Source organism: Anomaloglossus baeobatrachus, chromosome 9 (genome assembly GCF_048569485.1).
Source record: "Anomaloglossus baeobatrachus isolate aAnoBae1 chromosome 9, aAnoBae1.hap1, whole genome shotgun sequence".
NCBI lineage: Eukaryota > Metazoa > Chordata > Amphibia > Anura > Aromobatidae > Anomaloglossus > Anomaloglossus baeobatrachus.
Genome location: NC_134361.1, coordinates 16,670,710 through 16,686,799, shown reverse-complemented (window position 1 = coordinate 16,686,799; position 16,090 = coordinate 16,670,710). Strand labels below are relative to the sequence as shown.

At 48.2% G+C, this 16,090-nt stretch overlaps 1 protein-coding gene across 1 annotated transcript; it reads left to right on the top strand.

Moving 5' to 3' along the window:
- The first annotated feature begins 484 nt into the window (after positions 1-484).
- GPR174 (G protein-coupled receptor 174) lies at positions 485-11,128 on the top strand. Its single transcript, XM_075322385.1, has 2 exons — positions 485-1,340; positions 8,386-11,128. The coding sequence occupies exon 2, from the start codon at positions 8,640-8,642 to the stop codon at positions 9,639-9,641; it is 1,002 nt and encodes a 333-aa protein (XP_075178500.1). The 5' UTR covers positions 485-1,340; positions 8,386-8,639; the 3' UTR covers positions 9,642-11,128.
- Positions 11,129-16,090: the final 4,962 nt, after the last annotated feature.

Sequence of the window (16,090 nt, the reverse complement as noted above, 5' to 3'; positions counted from 1 at the left end):
TCAAACAGTGCCAATACTTTTGTCCACCCCTTTTTTATGTTTGGTGTGGAATTATATCCAATTTTTGCTTTGACATTTTTTTTTCTTTCATTGAAGACAAATTAAATGAAGATAATAATACCGAAGAATTTGTGATTGCAATCATTTTCAAGAGGAAACGGAGTATTCTCTGACAGAATTGCAGGGGTGCCAATACTTTTGGCCAGCACTGTAGATACATGGCTCAGCAGACGGTATCACACATGATAGTATTAGATACAGCAGTTTGGAGGGTGGGGGTCTCGCTGTACCCCACTTCCTCTTTGTCATTAAGGACATGTACATTCTCTGAGCAGAAATTCTCCCACATCCTCCAAAACTACTCAAAAACCTCAGTAAAAACCCTCCATGTGCACAGAGCCTAAGCTGTCAATCACCAGACCCCGCCCATCAAACAGGCCCCGCCCACCACCTGCCACCAGTCATTGTCAGTGAAGGATTAGTGCTGCCTCCCTGTACATTTTTCTGGGGGTTGTATTCCGCCCTGGACTCGCTGACCGACCTGGTCTGTGAGAACTGCAGGTGTGGAGAGAAAGAAGAAAGAAGCGTGGAGCTGATCATCCAAGATCGAAGCCAGTTCACCCCAGATCGAAGCCGGACCACCCGAGATCAAAGCAGGATTACCCAAGATCAGAGCCAGGTCACTCCAGATCGAAGCCGGATCACCCAAGATCAGCCAGGTCACTCCAGATCAAAGCCGGATCACCCGAGATTAGAGCCGAACCATCGGAGATCAAAGCCGGATCACTCGAGATCAGAGCCAGGTCACTCCAGATCGAAGCCGGATCACCCGAGATCAGAGCCAGGTCACTCCAGATCGAAGCCGGATCACCCGAGATCAGAGCCAGGTCACTCCAGATCGAAGCCGGATCACCCAAGATCAGCCAGGTCACTCCAGATCAAAGCCGGATCACCCGAGATTAGAGCCGAACCATCGGAGATCAAAGCCGGATCACCCGAGATCAGAGCCAGGTCACTCGAGATCGAAGCCGGATCACCCGAGATCAGAGCCAGGTCCCTCCAGATCAAAGCTGGATCACCCAAGATCAGAGCCGAACCATCCGAGATCAGATCTGGAACACCTGAGATCAGAGCCGATCATCCGAGATCAGAACCTGATCATCCGAGCTTAAACCCGATCAGCCGAGATCATAGCCGGCTGACCCAAGATCACAGCCAGATCACCCAAGATCAGAACTGGATCACCCAAGATCACAACCAGATTGCTCGAGATCACAGTCGGCTCACCTGAGATCAGAGCCTGGACGGAGCCCACTGCGCTACGATCTGCGGCCACAAAAGTAAGACCATCTCTGATACTCATCACGGGGGGTTTCAGCTCAGGGGTCCGGGCTCAGCTCTGACGGTGTTGGGTTGGGGGTTTGGGTTCTGTTTTTTCACAAAGAGTTTATCTTGAACCTGTCTCCATCCTACAGGGATTAGGGATGTGCAGGCGACCACCCTATTACGTACAATAGAGCTCACCACCATGCTTTACACCGCAGCTGTCAGGTCTGTTTCTGCCTCCTCTGGTCCAGAACACATTGTTCCAGAAGTCCAGCTGTGTGTTCATCCGAAATATCCAGCATTTCCCAGATGTGCCACCTGGAGGCGCCTCTTAGTCACCATGATCCAGATTATTACAGTATATCACAAAAGTAAGTACACACCTCACATTTTTGTAAATATTTTATTATATCTTTCCATGGGGCAGCACTGCAGATCTGACCGTGTGATACAATGTACAGTGTCAGTGCGCAGCTTGTATAATAGTGTAAATTTGGTGTCCTCTGTTTCGTGTGGCTGACATTATTTTCCTGCATGGCCTTACCTCTCTTGGGCCTGGAGGTCACTAGAGCTTCACAGGAGCCGCTGGATCCTCTTCATCCTCCATGATGACATCCCGGAGCTGGTGGATGTTACAGACCTTGCGCTCCTCCACCTTCTGTTTGAGGAGGCCCCACAGATGCTCCATAAGGTTTAGGTCTGGAGACGTTCAGCCGGTCCAGCACCTTTACCCTCAGTTTCTGTAGCGAGGCCGTGGTGGTCTTGGAGGTGTTTGGGGTCATTATCTTGGAATATGAAGGGAGGGGATCCTGCTCTGCTGCAGTGTGTCACAGGACATGTTGGAATTCATGGTTCCCTCAATGAACTGTTGACCCCAGAGCCGGCAACACTAATGCAGCCTCAAACCAAAACCCTTCACCACCATGCCTGACTGTAGGCAGAACACACTTGTCTTTGTCCTCCTCACCTGGTTGCAGTCACACACACTGACACCAACTGAACCAAATCAGTTTATCTTGGTCTCATCAGAGCCCAGGACGGTTTCAGTAATGCATGTCCTTAGTCTGCTTGTCTTCAGCAAACTGCTTACGGCTTTCCTGGGCATCATCTTTAGAAGAGGCTTCCTACTGGGACGACAGCCATGCAGACCAATGTGCTGCAGTATGTCATACTATATGTTGGCATTCATGGTTCCCTCAATGAACTGTAGCCCCCAGAGCCGGTAGAAGAGGCTTCCTTCTGGGACGACAGCCATGCAGAGCAATGTGCTGCAGTGTGCAGCATATAGTCTGAGCACGGACAGGCAGACCCCCCCACCACTCCTGTAACCTGTGCAGTAATGCTGGCCGCACTGATACATCTATTCTGAAGTGACGACCTCTGGATATGACACTGAGCTCGTGCACTCAGCTTCTGTGGTCGGCCATGGCGAGGCCTGATCTGAGTGGATCCTGTCTTGTTATTACGCTGTATGGTCTTGGCCACCGCCTCGGCCATTTTTATGTAGAGCAACAATTCCTGTTTTCAGATCATCAGAGAATTCTTTGCCGTGAGGAGCCGCTGACCCTCCAGTGACCAGTATGAGAGAGTGTGTGAGAGATAACACCGAATGTAACACCGAATGTAACACCCCTGCTCCCCATTCACACCTGAGACCTTGTTCGAGATCTCGTAACACTAATGAGTCACATGACACTGAGGAGGGACACTGGCCAATTGGGCACAATTTGGCCATTGTCACATAGGGGTGTACTCACTTTTGTTGCCAGCAGTTTAAACATTAATGGCTGTGTGTTGTGTCACTTAAAGGACACCAAATTTATACTGTTATACAAGCTGCGCACTGACACTGTACATTGTATCACAGGATCAGATCTGTAGTGTTGTCCCATGGAAAGATATAAGAAAATATTTACAGAAACGTGAGGGGTGTACACACTTTTGTGCTGTATATATAACAAGTTACAGATTATTACAGCGGAGTGCCCCCTTATAATCTCCAGGTTACAGATTATCACAGTGGAGTGCTCCCTAATAATCTTCAGGTTACAGATTATCACAGTGGAGTGCCCCCTAATAATCTCCAGGTTACAGATTATCACAGTGGAGTGCCCCCTAATAATCTCCAGGTTACAGATTATTACAGTGGAGTGCCCCCTAATAATCTCCAGGTTACAGATTATCACAGTGGAGTGCTCCCTAATAATCTCCAGGTTACAGATTATCACAGTGGAGTGCCCCCTAATAATCTCCAGGTTACAGATTATTACAGTGGAGTGCCCCCTAATAATCTCCAGGTTACAGATTATTACAGCGGAGTGCCCCCTTATAATCTCCAGGTTACAGATTATTACAGCGGAGTGCCCCCTTATAATCTCCAGGTTACAGATCATTACAGCGGAGTGCCCCCTTATAATCTCCAGGTTACAGATTATTACAGCGGAGTGCCCCCTTATAATCTCCAGGTTACAGAATATCACAGTGGAGTGCCCCCTAATAATCTCCAGGTTAGATTATTACAGTGGAGTGCCCCATTATAATCTCCAGGTTACAGATTATAAGAGCTAAGTGCCCCCTAATAATCTCCAGGTTACAGATTATTACAGCGGAGTGCCCCCTAATAATCTCCAGGTTAGATTATTACAGTGGAGTGCCCCATTATAATCTCCAGGTTACAGATTATCACAGTTGAGTGCCCCATTATAATCTCCAGGTTACCGATTATTACAGCGGAGTGCCCCCTTATAACCTCCAGGTTAGAGTATTACAGTTGAGTGCCCCCTAATAATCTCCAGGTTACAGATTATTACAGCGGAGTGCCCCCTTATAATCTCCAGGTTACAGATTATCACAGCTAAGTGCCCCCTAATAATCTCCAGGTTACAGATTATTATAGCAGAGTGCCCCGTTATAATCTCCAGGTTAAGGATTATTGCAGCAGATCTCGATGTTTTGGGGGCTGCACCCATCGGTCTGTGATGAGAATATTCGGGTGCAGTTACGCGGTGGTCCGGTCACGTGACCTGCGCCTCCAGCAGATTGTTCTTCGTGCCGCGATATCATTAGTTACATTGTATGGCGACGCTGGCAGGGGGCGGATTGTTATTCTGCGTCTCGGGCCTCGCTCTCCACCGACCCCTGATGTGTGCGGTCACTTTAAGACGATGCGGGGGGTTGGGGTTCCCTTTGGAGACGTCATGTGAGAAGAATCATAACATTTCCTAAATCTTCACATAAAAATAGAAATTACTTAGAAGTAAAAGAGGAAGCGCCGCCCGCGGCCGGAGAGGAGCCGATCTGCAGCGCTCCACGGTCAGTAATCTACCAGATTTATTCCAATTACAGGATCTACACTTGAAACCCCATCCTGACCTAATAGATCTCACAGCTGAGTGTTTGTTACAATGTATCAGTGCAAGTAATGCAGGAGGAAACTTATGCTGCTGTGTTTTACTAGAAAGCAGCAGCATGGAGGTCATTATACAGCAGTACTGATCAGTGTAACTGAGAATCCAGCACAGGAGTGAGATAAACACTTACTAGAAAGCAGCAGCATGGAGGACATTATACAGCAGTACTGATCAGTGTAAATGAGAATCCAGCACAGGAGTGAGATAAACACTTACTAGAAAGCAGCAGCATGGAGGACATTATACAGCAGTACTGATCAGTGTAACTGAGAATCCAGCACAGGAGTGAGATAAACACTTACTAGAAAGCAGCAGCATGGAGGACATTATACAGTAGTACTGATCAGTGTAACTGAGAATCCAGCACAGGGGTGAGATAAACAGTTACTAGAAAGCAGCAGCATGGAGGACATTATACAGCAGTACTGATCAGTGTAACTGAGAATCCAGCACAGGAGTGAGATAAACACTTACTAAAAAGCAGCAGCATGGAGGACATTATACAGCAGTACTGATGAATGTAGCCGAGAATCCAGCACAGGAGTGAGAACACTTACTAGAAAGCAGCAGCATGGAGGACATTATACAGAAGTACTGATCAGTGTAACTGAGAATCCAGCACAGGAGTGAGATAAACACTTACTAGAAAGCAGCAGCATGGAGGACATTATACAGCAGTACTGATCAGTGTAACTGAGAATCCAGCACAGGGGTGAGATAAACAGTTACTAGAAAGCAGCAGCATGGAGGACATTATACAGCAGTACTGATCAGTGTAACTGAGAATCCAGCACAGGAGTGAGATAAACACTTACTAAAAAGCAGCAGCATGGAGGACATTATACAGCAGTACTGATGAATGTAGCCGAGAATCCAGCACAGGAGTGAGAACACTTACTAGAAAGCAGCAGCATGGAGGGCATTATACAGAAGTACTGATCAGTGTAACTGAGAATCCAGCACAGGAGTGAGATAAACACTTACTAGAAAGCAGCAGCATGGAGGACATTATACAGCAGTACTGATCAGTGTAACTGAGAATCCAGCACAGGTGTGGGATAAACACTTACTAGAAAGCAGCAGCATGGAGGACATTATACAGCAGTACTGATCAGTGTAACCGAGAATCCAGCACAGGGGTGAGATAAACACTTTCCAGTAAGCAGCAGCATGGAGGACATTATACAGTAGTACTGATGAATGTAACCGAGAATCCAGCACAGGAGTGAGAACACTTACTAGAAAGCAGCAGCATGGAGGACATTATACAGAAGTACTGATCAGTGTAACTGAGAATCCAGCACAGGAGTGAGATAAACACTTACTAAAAAGCAGCAGCATGGAGGACATTATACAGCAGTACTGATGAATGTAGCCGAGAATCCAGCACAGGAGTGAGAACACTTACTAGAAAGCAGCAGCATGGAGGACATTATACAGAAGTACTGATCAGTGTAACTGAGAATCCAGCACAGGAGTGAGATAAACACTTACTAGAAAGCAGCAGCATGGAGGACATTATACAGCAGTACTGATCAGTGTAACTGAGAATCCAGCACAGGTGTGGGATAAACACTTACTAGAAAGCAGCAGCATGGAGGACATTATACAGCAGTACTGATCAGTGTAACCGAGAATCCAGCACAGGAGTGAGATAAACACTTTCCAGTAAGCAGCAGCATGGAGGACATTATACAGTAGTACTGATGAATGTAACCGAGAATCCAGCACAGGGATTAGATAAACACTTACTAGAAAGCAGCAGCATGGAGGACATTATACAGCAGTACTGATCAGTGTAACTGAGAATCCAGCACAGGGGTGAGATAAACACTTTCCAGTAAGCAGCAGCATGGAGGACATTATACAGCAGTACTGATCAGTGTAACTGAGAATCCAGCACAGGGTTGAGATAAACAGTTACTAGAAAGCAGCAGCATGGAGGACATTAAACAGCATAACTGTGAATACAACATATGAGTGAGATAAAAAAACAACAACTAGAAAACAACAGCTTGAAATATAAGCTTTGTACGTAGGAATCCAGCACAGTGGTGAGATAAAACACTTAAGGCTGGTTTACACGCAGCGACATCGCTAGCGATGTCGCTCGTGAAAGCACCCGTCCCTGTCGTTTGTGCGTCACAGGCAAATCGCTGCCCATGACACACAATATCGCTAACACCCGTTACACGTACTTACCTTCCTAGCGACGTCGCTGTGGACGGTGAACAACATCTTCGTTAAGGGGGAGGTTCGTGCGCCGTCACAGCGACGTCACACAGCGGCTGACCAATAGAAGCGGAGGGGCGATGACCATCCGCATTAATGACACGCCCACCTCCTTGCCGGAGGACGCAGGGTAGGCTGTTGTTCGTCGTTCCCGGGGTGTCACACGCAGCGATGTGTGCTGCCTCAGGAACGACGATCATCCTACGTCCACAACGACCAGCGAGATTTTGAAAATGAACGACGTGTCAAGGATCAACGATGTGGTATTTTTGATCGTTAACAATCGCTCGGAGCAGTTAGACGCAACAACGTCGCTAACGACGCCGGATGTGCGTCACGAATTCCGTGACCCCGGCGACATATCGTTAGCGATATCGTTGTGTGTAAATGGGGCTTTAGTAGAAAGAAGCATCTTGGGGGATATTATACAGCAGTACTGATCAGTGTAACTGAGAATCCAGCACAGGGGTGAGATAAACACTTACTAGGAAACAGCAGCATTGAGAACATTATACAGCAGTATTGATCAGTGTAACTGAGAATCCAGCACAGGGGTGAGATAAACACTTACTAGAAAACAGCAGCATGGAGGACATTATACAGCAGTACTGAGCAGTGTAACTGAGAATCCAGCACAGGGGTGAGATAAACACTTACTAGAAAGCAGCAGCACGGAGGACATTATACAGCAGTACTGAGCAGCATAACTGTGAATACAACATATGAGTGAGATAAAAAAAACAACAGCTTGAAATATATTAATCAGCCATACTAAGCAGCGCAGGTAGGAAACCAGCACATTGGTGAGATAAAACACTTAGTAGAATGAAGCAACTTGGGGGATATTATACATCAGAATTGAGTGAAGCTGTGAATCCAGCACTGAGATGACATAAACCCTTACCAGAAAGCAGCAGCATGAAAGCAATTATACATTAATACTAAGTAGCTGTGAATCCAGCTTTGAGGTGAGATAAACCAGTTACTAGAAAGCAGGATAATGAAGGACATTGTACATTGACATTGTACGTGCTGAGCAGTGAAACTGTGAATTCAGCACTGGGGTGAGATAAAACACTTACTAGAGTAGCAATATGTTTCCTTCTCTCCATTTTGTCTTTTCTTGATGGATCTGAGAATGATAATGACAGGAGGCCGAGAAAGGATTTCAGGCGTGTTATATTCACATCATTGTACTGATTTATGTAAAGTTTGGGGGAGCAGTGACTAATGAGATCTATTGGGGGATTGTAGAACTTGTATTGTGCTCTCTCTGTATCGGTCTGGACATCGGCGAGGACTCGTACTCATGGCTGTTTGTAGATTTCGGTTCGTTATTATTTTACCTTTCACCTCCAGTGACCTCTATTGACCTCCAGTGACCTCTATTGACCTCAGCTTGTTTTCTCTTTTCCAGATCGGTGTTTGCAGTCCCCATGAAGATCATTATAAATCACGGCGCTGCGGTTCTCGCCGAATAAACTACTTTCGAGCAAATCCAGATAAGACGGATCCAACAGAACCGGGAAAATATGGAGATCAAACCCTTGGAATTATCGACATGGCGTGGTGCAACGCGGCGAATTCAGGGAGCTGATCCTCAGCCATGACCTCTGGGGTATCGGAGAAGCTGAGTTAACCCCTGCTCGCGCGGATCCCAGTGCAGGGAAGATGCTGACTGGTGGCAATGTTACAGACGGCTGTGGGGTGGACGGGCGCTTCCTGGATTACCTGTACGCCATCACCTACGCCATCATCTTCATCCCGGGGCTTATCGGGAACGTCCTGGCGCTCTGGGTGTTCCACGTGTACAAGAAGGAGACAAAGCGCGCCGTCATCTTCATGATTAACCTCGCCATTGCTGACTTGCTGCAGGTCCTGTCGCTGCCGCTGCGGATATTCTACTACCTGCACAAGTCGTGGCCATTCGGCCGCTTCCTCTGTATGTTCTGCTTCTACCTGAAGTATGTAAATATGTACGCCAGCATCTTCTTCCTGGTCTGCATCAGCGTCCGCCGCTTCATGTACCTCATCTACCCCTTCAACTTCACCGGCAGGAGGCGGCTGTGTGACGTCTACGTCAGCGTCGCCGGCTGGATCCTCGTCTGCGTCAGTTGTCTCGCGTTTCCGCTGTTGCGGATCGGGAACGAGACGAGTGGCGCCAGCAATGAGCAGAAATGCTTTGTGGACCTCCCTCTGCTGGACATCGGACTGGCCAGCTCCATCGTGACGGTGACCGCGGCCGAGCTCTTTGGCTTCGTCAGTCCGCTGCTTATCATCGTGTTCTGCACCTGGAGGACGGTGACGTCGCTGCGTGAGCCGCATGCCGCCTCTCACGACCTCGGGGAGAAGAGGAAGGCGCTGAAGATGATCCTGACCTGCGCCGGCGTCTTCCTCGTCTGCTTCGCTCCTTATCACTTCAGCTTCCCGTTAGATTTCCTGGCCAAGGCCGAGAAGATCGCATCGTGCTCACAGCGCAGAACCATCCTCACCCTGCACCCCGTGGCGCTGTGCCTGGCCAGTATGAACTGCTGCCTGGATCCCATCATCTACTACTTCACCACCGACGAGTTCCGGAGGAGACTGTCCCGGCAGGACCTGGTGGACGGCACCGAGCTGCACATCTTCTACAGTAAAGACCTGACGGATCAGAACGACGGCAGGTCCAGCTGACAACGGCGCAAGCGTCACCAAGCAACATGATGTATAGGGTGTCAGAGGGCGCTGGGATATGTGCCCTGATGGACTGAGGCCTTCACCAGGAATGCGCGGATACCACAACCCCCAACCGATTCAGAGAGGCCCGTGGTCTGTACGTAGCCTCCATGCAGAGACAATAGGCTGGGGGAGAGTTACGCAGAAATGAGTCACCATGTACAGGTCCTCCCCCTCCGCTGTAAGTGCCCAGCGGCTGCCATTGTAGGATGATTATTACTGTGATTGGTGGGCAGCTGTGTCTCCTCCCCCGCAGAGCCACCGCCATATAGTACTGGCCCCTACAGAGTCCAGATGTCAGGGGACGTATTGGGAGTGGGCCATGTGAGGTGAATATGGAGGACATGTGAGGAGAATATGGGGGACGTGAGGGATTTATGGGGGGCACACATGAGGGATTTTTGGGGACATGTGAGGTGAATACAGGGGACATGTGAGGTGAATACGGAGGACATGTGAGGGATTTATGGGGGGGCACACATGAGGGATTTTTGGGGACGTGAGGTGAATACAGGGGACATGTGAGGTGAATACGTGGGACATGTGAGGGATTTATGGTGGACATGTGAGGTGAATACAGGGGACATGTGAGGTGAAGAATACGAGGGACATGTGAGGGATTTATGGAGGACATGTGAGGTGAATACAGGGGACATGTGAGGTGAAGAATACGAGGGACATGTGAGGGATTTATGGAGGACATGTGAGGTGAATACGAGGGACATGTGAGGAATGTATGGGGGGACATGTGAGGAGAAATCGGGCGACATGTGAGGTGAATACGGGGGACATGTGAGGGAAATACGAGGCACACGTGAGATGAATACGAGGGACATGTGAGGTGGATACGAGGAACATGTTAGATACATCCGGGGCACATATGAAGGACAAATTCTAAATGTATACGGCGTATATTTGGGATACTTAGAGATACAGGGAAAGTATGGGGACATATAGTGGTGATATGAAGAAAGTATGGGGGAGAGGGAGGATTAAGGACACGGGAAGTAGGATGGATGTATAGAGGACGTAAGAAGAAAAGATGATTGACACATGGAGCTAGGAAGGACACATGAATGGGGTGATGACTGACGCTGGGACAGTGGAAATATGGGGAATATTAGAGGGGTATATGAGATTTTTGGGGATTTTGATGGCGTGTATGGAGACACAAGGGGTGTGTGAGGTCGTCATGGGGATCTGGCCTGTACGAGGAGTGTACGGTAAGATATATAGGATGTATAACTGGTGCATTGTAATATAGCAGAGAATGCACGAGGGGTGAACGGTTAGATACGGGGCCGGATGGGGTCATATCCACAGTGTATGGGAATACCTCTGAGATCTGGATCTCTGCCCCACATTTTTGGACAGAATTATTGCTTTGCTTCTGTTTCTTTGCTGCTGCAGAGACGTCATATCTATTTTCCCAATGGGAAAGTCGCTTACGTATTTATTTTATTTTTTTTAATTAAAATTGACATTTACATGCTATAGCGCTCATATTCTTATGTAATATTCGGATCTGTAACCTCCATATGAGGAAGAACCAGAGATATATATACATATACACACACAGACACACATACACACTGTATATACATACACTGAGTTACATCATGTCTACAGTCACATCCAGAGCTGCACTCATAATTGTTCTGTGTAGGGTATTCTAAAAAAAAAAAAACATGAAAAAAATCAGGATCAGTAATGTAGTGTATTTACACAGTGACTGCACCAGCAGAATAGTGAGTGCAGCTCTGGAGGATAATACAGGAGGTAACTCAGGATCAGTGATGTAATGTATGTACACAGTGACTGCACCAGCAGAATAGTGAGTGCAGCTCTGGAGTATAATACAGGAGGTAACTCAGGATCAGTAATGTAATGTATGTACACAGTGACTGCACCAGCAGAATAGTGAGTGCAGCTCTGGAGGATAATACAGGAGGTAACTCAGGATCAGTGATGTAATGTATGTACACAGTGACTGCACCAGCAGAATAGTGAGTGCAGCTCTGGAGGATAATACAGGATGTGAGTGCGTTCTTCTGAAATGTTCTATATGGTTTATTCTGCTCATTTATTACTTGCTAGCACCTGGCAGGCTGTGGATGAGGTGTAGCTATGTGGTGCAGGGTCTGGTGGGGCTTTTTCCTCGCTGTTATCTGCAGCATATGTCTCTTGTGGTTCCTGTGGTTTTCTCACTATAAAACGGTTTCTTGTTTCTCACTGTAAAACCCAAATTCTGAGGAAACTGAAACAGGACTATTCTCGTTAGCGAAAACAAAAAGGTGCTGAAGGGTTACATAGTGCAGAGAAGTCAGCCATTAGGACAGATCTGGACAGTTGTTTCAGCCATTAGGGGTAAATCTGTCCAATATCACCAACCACAGAATCTCCAGAATCTGGAGCCGGCCCAAAGTCCTAGAGCAAATGAGCGATTTGTCACACTTCGGGGACCACATGAAGAGATCAAAGAGTCCTGAACTCAGGCTCCCACAGTGGACCCCACCGGGAGACAGGGGCACTGCTCAGGCCATCACGTCATATCAATGATGTCATCACCAGGGGGCGGGGCTGACAACCTGACATGTATACAGCTGGGTTGTCAGCAGTAATAGATGATGAGCTCATGCTGTATATAAGGGGTGTGTCTCATGTCTGATCACATTATACCAGAAATGTCATCACTAGCGGAAGTGCTATAGTATAAAGGGGTGTGGTTTCTGTCGTTATATCAGTGATGTCATCACCAAGGGCAGGGCTGTATATAAGGGGTGCGGTTTTTCTTGTTCTAAATGATGCAATAACGATATAACTTACAGCAGATTCCACTTGTGCGGGGGAGGGGATATGTTTGTGCTGCAGCCCCTCCCCCTGTGGTCAGCTTTGGCGCTGTACTTTCCCTTCGCGCAATCCTCCTCTGCAGAAAATCTGATGTTTTCCGCGCTCGGCAGCTGTGAGGCGGCCGCTGACTCATCTTCACCTTCTGTAACTTCCTCTTCTAGATTTAGAAACCGAACAGAGGAAGCGGCGGATGTTGTAAGCGCTGAGGAGACAAGCGGTGGCGGCAGGAATGGCGTTTAGCGCCAACAGGTTCAGACACCACTTGATCTTTTTCACATTGTCCAGTTGGTTCTGTATCAAAGCCCAAAATGGACCCAGTATCAGATTTTAACAGAAGATTCCTGTTTTCAAATTGGCTGGGTCACGTGTGGAACGCAAGTGCTCGTCTCCGCACTGGGAGAAAGCGAGAAAATAAAATGCATAGTGGGTAAAAGAAACAGCGGACACCCATCCTATGTGCTGGAACAATCGTCGATTTTAAGCATCAAATTGTCATCAGGGAAACTTGGCTTAAAGGGAACCTGTCACCTAAAATATGCGTTCTGACCCATCAGCAGAGGCATGTGTGCCCTAATTACACCTCCCTACCCATTCCTGTGGTGTAAAATTGTATAATCTGAAAGGAAATATGAAGATAATAAAATGTTATTACTATGTAAATAGCAGGGGTATTTGGTCCCATGGGCGGCTCCTTGCCCTATGGATGTCTGCATACTTTCCGTGGTATCATGCCCTGTGGGCGTGATACCATGGAGTCACATGAGCGATGTCCCCGTTGCTCATTCTATCCTGCGTGCATTGCGGCAGGCTTCTTTTCCGGGTCCTCCTTGTCAGTTTCAGATGTGCAGTGCGCGCCTGAAGCCGGCGAGTGAACACCCGGAAAAAGGAGCCTGCCGCAAGGCGCGCAGGATAGAATGAGTGATGGGGACGTCGCTCATGTAACTGCATGGTATCACGGCCACAGGGGCATGATACCACGGAAAGTATGCAGACATCCATAGGGCAAGGTGCCGCCCATGGACCAAATACCCTGCTATTTACAAGGGAAATATGAAGGTAATAAAACATTTTTTATTACTTTATTATACAATTTTACACCACAGGGATGGGTAGGGAGGTGTAATTAGGGCACACACGCGTCTGCTGATAGGTCAGAACGCATATTCTAGGAGACAGGTTCCCTTTAAAAAAGGTCCAAGAAGTAGAATGAAGAAAGAAAAAAAAAAAAAATAAGGAGCATTTGAGTTTGCACAAACTTCAGGTATTGTATTTTTTTCAAAACGGTGCCCACAAGACCAAAAAAAAAAAAAAAGTGAACACAGCACAAACAAATGCTATAAAAATGCCGCTAAAGAGTGCAGGGATAGTTCCTGGAGAGTTGGCGCCATCTGCCGGTGGCTTTCAGGTACTACACCTAGCACGAAGCCTCCATAGAACCACTGACGCCTCTAAGGCTCCACATATCGCAACGGTCACATCTGTGATGGCCGCACCCAGGCATGGGCCCTGGAGTACCGCGTCACATAGGAGGGGTTTGTGTTTTGTTTGTTTTTTTAAGGCAGAAATTGATTGAAAAGGAAGGTCCCCGCTCAGCGGCCAGGTGTTCTGGGTCACGGAAGAAGGTTGGGGTGAAGTCTCCTCTATACGAGGTGCAGCAGCCCCCAATACCACTGTTACATTAGACACTGGAGGCTCCGGGTAGAGAAACACATTTTATTTCAGGGTCGTAAATCATTTCACAGCAGCAGAGCAGCGTTAACCCCTTCACTCCCAGCCACATCAAGCAGGGGGTAGAAAAGCCCCCCTTCTAATCCCAACTCCCCAATTACCGGTCGTCACATTTTAACACTGCTGGTAATTACTGACTTCATTACTGACCCCTCCTGTGGTCAGCGACATCTCCACCCACCGGTGATAAGCTGCTGCCCCCCACCTCTTCCAATAAGCCGGTGCCCCCCACCTCCCCCAATAAGCCGGTGCCCCTCTCCCTCCCACATGCATTGGTCAGTGAGGGGTATGAGGATAAAAATGGCACATATGTTATTGCTGGATGAATCTGCAGTAAGGGGGTTGGGAGTGGTGAGATTTGGGAGCCCCCCCACCACCATAGAGGGTGGAGGTCACCCGATAAATGCGCCTCCCCATGCAGAGACTGGCATGTAATATCCAGAACCCAATGATCACAGGGACTTCAGTCAGCTGCACCCCCAAAGTCAGCCCTCCAAGCTCCCCGCACCCCTAGGCCAGTGCATACAATATTCCCATCACCCCAATGAGCCGATGTCAGAGGTGAACGCCGCGCTCGCTGCTACGGGGATGCGCTATATACCCCACCATATAGAGTAAGATATATTGGCTCAGATATGGGGGGGGGGGGTGAAAGTGTCGGTGACAAAGTACAAACTTCATTCTAAGAAAATCGGAGTGTCAGGAAAGCAGCAAATACAGGCGTTACAGTAGCCGCACACAGAGGGGGGAACATGCGCCGTGAGTCCTATCTAGAAGTAACGACATTAAGCTTCTGTCACAGGGACGGCGCTGCGGCCATCGGCAGGTGACGTGTGAGGGACAGTGAGGTTACAGCCGCTAATTCTAGGTGAATTCCTGAGGTTTGGTGTCGCCCGCGAGGCGCGGTCACGTCAGGTCCGTACAGAAGCTACAAAGCAGGAGCACAGGTCAAGAATGATTATCACTGCACAGGTTAAAAAAATAATTGGAAAAGCCGCCAGCTCCTCCGCGCGGACCCTCACTCCTGACAGATCCGGGTCATCGTCACAAATGTGTTGGCAAAGTGGGCGATCTCCTTGCAGCTCTCCACCGAGCGCTTCTGGAAGCCTGAAAACCAAAGCAGAGACGCCACGTAAGAGCCAGAGCCCGACATTCACTGACAGCAAGCGCAGAGGGACACTATTACACAGCAGCATTTATACAGGACCGGCCCTTCCCCCACCCAGACGTTCCCCCGTCAATTCTCTACTGCCCGGACACAGAACAAGGTAATCAAATAAACACACGTTATAGAAAAAGGGAGGAAAAAAGAAAGTTATATGACAATTAGAATCAGCTGCTTTCACCTAGCTGAGTCATCACAGGTCACCTCCTCCCCCTCCTGTACAATGACTGATAACACTGCTTTATACAGCAGATAATAGGATCCACCATTCACAACAGCTGATATCACAGCTCACCTCCTCCTGTACAACTGATAACACCTCAATTTAGTGTATAGCACAGGATCCACCATTGCCAATAACTGATGTCACAGCTCACCTCCTCCCTTTACAGAGCCCTTTCTACACCCAGATGTTCAGTACTACACAGGCAGATTCTACTAATTTACAGGTGACTTTACTGAAAAAAGATGTTTGGGTCTAGAAAAGCCCTGGTGGTCGGTGTGGAACTGTAACATTTATGGGGGGATCTTACCTGCGATCTGGTCCCCTCCTTTGCAGTCGGTAGGTCTCGCGGCCCACACAGTGCTGATAGATGAAGATCCCCAGCTCGGACACGTCGTCCCACGCCGCTCCGTCACCACCAGCTCCTCGCGCACCAGGTAA

Excerpts from the sequence above, each read along its gene's own strand:
- GPR174 (XM_075322385.1), top strand. The coding sequence starts at position 8,640 with ATGCTGACTGGTGGCAATGTTACAGACGGCTGTGGGGTGGACGGGCGC.